The sequence below is a fragment of the Belonocnema kinseyi genome, chromosome 7, assembly GCF_010883055.1.
Source record: "Belonocnema kinseyi isolate 2016_QV_RU_SX_M_011 chromosome 7, B_treatae_v1, whole genome shotgun sequence".
Lineage (NCBI taxonomy): Eukaryota > Metazoa > Arthropoda > Insecta > Hymenoptera > Cynipidae > Belonocnema > Belonocnema kinseyi.
The window spans coordinates 88,149,002-88,156,462 of record NC_046663.1 but is presented as its reverse complement, the minus strand read 5'-3'; the positions used below and the strand labels follow the sequence as shown (position 1 = coordinate 88,156,462).

The 7,461-nt window shown below is 31.1% G+C and overlaps 1 protein-coding gene across 3 annotated transcripts in view; it reads left to right on the top strand.

Moving 5' to 3' along the window:
- Positions 1–7,461, top strand: part of LOC117176461 (transcription elongation regulator 1) — a 34,477-nt gene that overhangs the window by 4,161 nt on the left and 22,855 nt on the right. Inside the window, exons 2-6 of one of the 3 annotated variants that reach the window (XM_033366706.1) lie at positions 2,795–3,047; positions 3,183–3,272; positions 3,365–3,556; positions 3,678–3,918; positions 6,317–6,532. In XM_033366706.1, the coding sequence (XP_033222597.1) occupies positions 2,795–3,047; positions 3,183–3,272; positions 3,365–3,556; positions 3,678–3,918; positions 6,317–6,532 (992 nt within the window). Of the gene's footprint in view, positions 1–2,788; positions 3,048–3,182; positions 3,273–3,364; positions 3,557–3,677; positions 3,919–6,316; positions 6,533–7,461 lie in introns of all 3 variants that reach the window. The other 2 variants (XM_033366705.1, XM_033366704.1) reach the window with 2 other exon arrangements.

Genomic DNA, 7,461 nt, shown 5'->3' with positions numbered 1-7,461 from the left:
TAAACTAAATATTTAAGGGGGTAAACGATTTTTTTTTATGAAGACAGATAAATTGATTGTGTTACCAATGTTTTATCAGTCATTTACCACATTTGAATGTTACAATAATTTTTTCATGATAAAAGAGTGATAAACAAACGCGTTACAGCCTATCTACGAGGGATAAAAAAGAGGCGTTTTGCGGTGAGCAAAGTGTCTCACGTCTAGATCGCCTGAAATAAAAAAAATTCAACGGAATTCGTTAAAATCAAAAGTCAATTTTTCGCTAAGAAACCGCTTCTTTTTGACCATAAAAAATTATTTAAAAAACAATCGTTCAATCCTTCGAGTTGTATGTCTAAAATAACTGATAAAAATTTGAAAGCAATCGGTATAGCCGTTTATGAGATATCTTACTCACCGACTTTGAAAACTTATTTGGAGAAAAAAGAGTTAAAGTTGAAAATGTTCAAAACTTGTAGAAAAAAAATGTATATATCATCTCAAAATCTTTGGTTACATAGAGTAATCGATTACAGGACCATATAATGTACCCTGTGCCTCATCTACAGCCGCTGCAAAAGCGTTTTTCTCTTGTCGTCGAGTCTTCACTACAGCAGCAACTAGTAAATTCGACATATGCACGACTCGGCGTTTCACGCTCGACGCCGTTTCACTTTAAACAATATATCTCTGTAAATGATGCTCGGATCTTTATAAAATTTTCAGGGAATACTTTTGAAATGTTATTCCTTTAGAAAATGTAGTACAATAAGTCGATTTTTACAAAACCCAGAAAGGTAAGGACGCCCTGAAGGGCATGTGATACTTAGAAAATTGTCGATTTTACCAGTTTTAGTTTCCGACGGCTTTTTTTTTCTTTAATAATCAATATTTTGTCTTAAAAATTTGGGACATGATAGCGACCATGCTAACAGACGTCCCCACACACTTTTTTTTGGTTTAATTCAAACAATTTTAATTTAGCAAAATCTGATTAATTTGCATAGCGCTTAGGAATTAGTATCGGTTTTACCAGTTTTAGGTTCCGACGTCTTTTTTTCTGGAATAATCAATATTTTGTCTTAAAAATTTGGGAAATGATAGCGAACATGCTAACGGACGTCCCCGCACACTTTATTTGTGTCTTTTTTTTTCAAAAAATGTTTTGATATTGCTGACAACGTGTGTACATTTGGAGGTTATGTATGTTAGAATTCTCCTGTGCGTTACTTTCAAACTACACAATATTTTTGTGGCCGAAAACTTTGGACTTGCAAATAAACATAGTAACTAATCTCCCGGAACTAACCCTTTTTGCAGGCAATCAAAAAAGTTTATTTCATAAATAATTTCCAGATTATCGGAAAGGCAGAGATGAAAAACGACGTAACCTCAAAATAATACATATGCATAAGATTTTTATTTAGTACAATACATTTTTTTGTTATTATCCCTCAAAAAAGAGTCCGGGGACGTCCGTTATGCTATTTTATAGCATCTCCGAATTCAGTTTTTAAAAATTTTCATTTTTGTGGAAAAAAAGCCGGGGAAACTGTAAGTATCACATGCCCTTAAGAGAAAGAAAGTTTGCTATTACATGTTAGAATAAATGTGTTTTCTGCTTACGTACTTTTAACGTTTGTAGTCCGTTGAGCATCTAGTTTAAAAAGATAGCTTTTTATTGAATAATCGGTCTAGGTACTCTGTCGTCAGAAGAAAAAATTATTGAACTGACAATCACTTACTTCTATAAATATTAAATGAACTGTCCACGAAAAACACAGTTTTCACCATTCTCACGTTAACGCTTGACAGTTAAGGGTTATAAAACACTGCAACGAGACTCCTTTGCTTGAAATTGATCGGATCTCTCTTTCTACCATGTGAGAGACAAAAACGATCCGATTGTGTTCCAATGGCAGGTCTTTTCGTTTCGAAACTGAGATTTTAGAAGAAATTTAAATTTCAATGAAATATTAACAATAAATCTGACAGTAAATAATTAATTTCAAACCGTAGTGAGCGGTGTCAGTTCTCGGAAGAATTATTTCCGGGGTTCACTGTAATTTTAACAGGTTGAAAAAATGATGATGCATTTCAAATGATTATGATGGATCAATAATCAATTTGGAACGATTTCAAAGTATTTAAAATTATTTCAAGGGTTTCCATAGAATTTAGAAGATTTCATGGGGTTTCAGAAAGTTTCAAGGTATTTTAAGAAGTTTTGAATGGTCTTAAAATATTTCAAGAGTGGTCAAACCCACATTTAATACTAATGCATAAGTGATTCAAGGTATACAAATATCTGTTTTACAGGTTTGTTGGCCGTATTTTAAGTATTAGAACTTAGAATTAAAGTGGTTAAATAATGTAAAATACGTATTTTTAGTTAATTTAACCCTTTTTAGTGTAATTCAACTTAGTACCTGGTGTATTGAAACATTCGAAAATCCCTATCTTTCTTTGTACCTAAAATAAAACAATAAAAAAATTTTTATTGTTCTATTAAATTATTTGCGGAAGGCGTATACTTTAAGTTTTAAATTTCATCTTGCATGATAAGCTTAATTTTTAAATTACACGTATTATTAGGTAGGCAAAAAGCAATCTTCGAAAATAATTTTTCTAAGCATTCTTATTTTATCATTATATTTGCCAAAAGTATCTATCTATGATTCTCTTTTCTAAATATTTATTAACATATTTTAAACAATGGTTGTAAATTTAAAATCAAGTCAAAAATAAATGCATTGCCGTCCTAATATACAAATTTAGTTTTCATAAGTAATAATACTATTTTTAGGGGCAGGGGTCGAGGTGGTTTTGACTTTTCCATGCGAGGAGGCCCTCCAAGGTTTAGAGGTCGAGGTTTTGGGCCCCGCGGACCGATGTTTCGTGGTCCAAACAACGGCTTTCCATTCGAAGGTCCACCGCGTCCAAATTGTCCGCCAGGTCAAGCCGGTCCCCGTTTCCGAGGACCACCGCCTTTTGACCCAAGCTGGGGTCCAATGGGACCACCAAACATGATGGGACCTCCAAATTTAATGGGCCCACCAGGAATGGTAATTAAAATTGGTTAATCCAGTTTTTCTTCTTGTAAAGCAACTTTATTTATTATTTAAAGTCTGTTTTTAATTGGAAATTTAAGTCTTCTGAATGTCCGAATTTACGGTTATTCAATATAAAATTTATTGTAGCCTCCACCCCACATGATGAATGGTCCAATGGGAGCAGGATCAGGTCCTTTTGGCCCTCCTCCAGGAATGGTACCACCAACTATGAACAACGTGAGTTAAAAAAGAGAATTTTTTATTGCAGTAAATCGATTGAATCCTTCCTTAAGTTGAATCTAAATTAGTCATAATGAATGATCAATTAGCAGATTCCTGGGCAGCAACAACAGCCACAGCCTGCACAACAGGCAAACATTCCAGGATTAGACCTAAACGGTGAAGTGTGGGTTGAAACGAAAACTACTGATGGAAAGTCTTATTATTACAATATCAGAACAAGAGAAACGACCTGGACTAAGCCCGAGGGACCAAACGTTAAAGTCATGGGCCAGGATCAGGTAATTAAAATAATTTTAATTACGCATTCAATTACTATTTGGTTTTATCACCAAAAGTTTTATCTTAGGTATTTCAATCTTTCAGTTTCCTAATATCGTTATTTTTAAAATGAAATTTCAGTTAGAGCAGTTAGTTCATGGTGCCGCGAAACAGACGACTGCAACGTCGCCTTCTGCGACACCAGCCACAACACAGCCCCAAGCAAATGAAACGAGAGCTTCTCCTGCAAACGAAGTTCCAGCGACTAATAATGCAGAAGCAATGAATCAATTAAGCACTGCTCCGCCAGGAACTGGGCCACCACCTTCCCTTAATGAAACTCCGGAAAGCAGTACACCGCCAGAGGTCTCCCAAGCAAATGGTAAATTCGCCCGTTTTACAAGAATTCGATTTTTTATTTTTAAGAATAATAAACAGAAATTCAAGTACTTAGAAAACAAGACGCTTTGAAGGAGATTTTTTTTTATGATGCCAATTTCAAATATTTCCCGTACGATTTATTTGCTAATTTTGTAGATTTTAAGGACATTGTCTACAGCGAAGAACTCGCTAACGATTCAATAAGACACTAAACAAGAAATCAAAATCAATTCTATAGTTGAAAATCAAAAACTGCTTTATAGAGGCACCATGCATCAGAGGCCAAAAAGCTATAAAAAACCGAGCGATAAGGAGATTTTTTTAAATGAAAATAGGAGAATAAATTCTTTGAAATAAAATTAATACAGGTAATAATGTTAAATTAAAATGGAAACGCTTCAAATTCCTAATATTATAATTATTATCTTAATTTTGAAACAAAAAGATATGAATTCTTAACGAAAAACGTAAATTTCAATATTTCAACCTAAAAAGATTGTAATTTTGAATTTCAAACATTTAAATTTAAACACAAAATAAGAATTTTCTACAAAACAGTGAAATTTTCAATAAAAAATATGAATTTTCATTAAAAAAAATTAATTTAAGAAACAAAAATTGAATTTGCAACCAAATAGTTCAATTTTGAATCAAAGAGATGAATCTTCAATCAATAAAGATTTTTCAATCTATAATGAACAAAATTTCGACCAAATTGTCCAATTTTCAAACGAATATTTTAATTTTTAATCAAATAGTTGAATTTTCTACCAAAGTAATTGAATTTTCAAGGCAGAAAAAATGAAATTTGATTTTTGAACAAAAATGATTTTATTTTTGAAGAAAAAACAGTTGATTATCACAAAAAAGGACGACTTTTTTGCAAAGTAGGTACATTTTCAACAACAACAACAAAATTAATTCTCAAACAAACAAAAAATCTTCAACAAAAAAATGAATATATACCAAAGCAGTTCAACTTTAAACACAGTAGTTGAATAAAAAAAAAAGAAATATGAACAAAAAATGAAATAACTGATATTGCAACCAAAAAGATATTAATTTTAATTTGTAAACAGTTGAATTCATCCCAAAAAGACGAATTTTTGATAAAATATTTTAATCCTCAACCAGAACAAAATTGTTTTCAATCAAGAAAGATTTTTCAGTCGAGGAAGAACAAAATTTCAACTAAATTGTTAAATTTTCAAACGAAAAAGACAAGTTTACAACAAAGCAGTTAATTTTGTAACCAAATATTTAAATCTTCAAGCCTATAGTTGAATTTTCTACTAAATTGTTGAAGCTTCAAGCCAAAACGACGAACATTTTTACAAGAAAGATAAAATTTCAACCCGAAATGATGAATTTTCAATACAAAATATAATTTCAACCAACCGAAATAGTTTCATTTTTAACAAAGGTTTATTTTCAAAAAAATAATTAAATTGCTAATCAAACAAGGTGAATTTTCGACTAAAAATTAATATAATTATACACTCTTTAACCATGTACATTGAAATTTCAGCTAAAAATAGTTTGATTTTCTTATTGGGTTCTATTAATTCAGTTTAAATTCAAGTGGAAAAAGGGTAATAGGGAAAAGACCGTGAAGTCTACGATAAATAAATAGGAAATTTGATTTATTTTTTATATTTTTTTAATGCGTATAACTACACATCAAAGTATAGAGGTATAAGAAACTTTTTCGAAATGGAAAATGAAATACAAAAAAGTATATTTCGCGTTGATTATTATATGGCCGGTTTTTTCGTGTTAGCAAGCTTTTTATTGAAGAAAATTGTTATTTTCATAATTTTGTTATTTTCGTTATTAATAATTTTTTGAATCTCTGTTTTTAGACTATAGTGTTTTTTTAACTGACATTAAAATAAGTTTGGAGAGAAATAAAGAATAGAAATCTACTTTTTTAAAATAAAATCAAGCGTAATCATTGTTAAATTCTGTTGTTTATATGTTTTTCAATCTTTGATTTTCTTTCATTTGGTTTTGATCTATCTTTTACCAGTATAAAGTGCTGAAGTGTTCAAACAGATTTTTCAAAACTTGCTAAAAAATGCATTTTCACATTGAAACGATTGAAAAAAGCGCTACTGTTAGAAGGCACTCTGGTTCAATATTCACGATATATCCATGTGATATAAAAAGTTTTCAATATTAAATGAAATCCTTCTCTAGTCCTCTTTTTCGTAATAAATGCCCTCTTTGATCTAAAATTGAACTAATAAATCGTCGTGATCCCCGCAATTTATAATGGCAAGTGGGAATTAGTATAAGAAATGTTCAAAGTAGTTTGTGGATATTTTAACTTGTATTGTTAATTATATTTTTATTTATGTCATAATGAACTTGTGGGTAATATTTTTATTTAATTTTAGGCACTGCAGTGACTGTGTCTGCTGCACCTGTTGTGACTACTCCGGCAGTAAACACAAATATTATGCAACCACCGCCGGGTATGGTGCCTATGCAACATAGAATGCCGAACCAATTTGGTGGCCCGATTGCTGCACCTTTTGGCGCAGCTCCCTTTGGAATGCCACCTCCTGGATTCCAGCCTTTCGGAGGATATGGACCACCACAGACTGGCTGGGGTAAGTTTAATTTTTATCCGAATTTTGACCTAAAAAGTGAAAAAAGACCAGGAACATTTTTTTCTAGAATGAATGAATATACAGATTAAAAGTGGTTTCATATATTATATTATTATAATTTTGAGTTGCAACAGTGTATAAATCAATTAAATATAAACAATATTTTGTAAACAATTATAATTTTTAATTTAGAACAGGGAATTTCGTAAAAAAATATTATTTTGTTTTAAAACCAATAATGTCAGAATTAGTTAGATTTTGAAAATTCACTTTTCCAAATCCATATTTTCTTTAATTTAAAAGTTCTGCTTTTCTTTTATTTCAAATGAAAATTTGCCAGAATTTGAATCTTCCCTCTTTTAAATTTTAGAAAAAAGTAGTTGTTTTATTTCGGAGTCATTATAGGAAATACTTGTACATAAATATAATTCTAACTTAGAACGGGGAATTATTTGAAATAAATGTAATTGTGACTGGGCGTTTAGGAACTGGAATTTTCGTAAAGAGGACCGGGAATTTTGAAAAGTAATTTTAATTCCGATTTAGGATAAAAAAATAATTTAAAAAATCCTGCCCAAGTTAGGATTATAATACTTTTACAAAATTCGTTGTTGCAAATAAAATTTGTAATTCCGACAAAAAATCTCGAGATGACCATTAAGAAAGGCTCAAGTCTTTAATGACGATAATATATATGAGTGATGATGTTTTTATTTTATTTTTTGCTACCTTTAAAGTTTTAAATTTTGAAATCCGGTGTGCACTTAAACTCGTTAATAAGTATTTGCTAATCTGAAAAATTGCACCCGCTTCCAGCGAAATCGCCTTAAAATTTCAGCCATAACCACGTCTCACAACCGTGAGATAGGTGGTTATAGTCTGTAAAGGAATCAATACGACGATCCTGCAAAAGCCTCGTGGACCCTAAG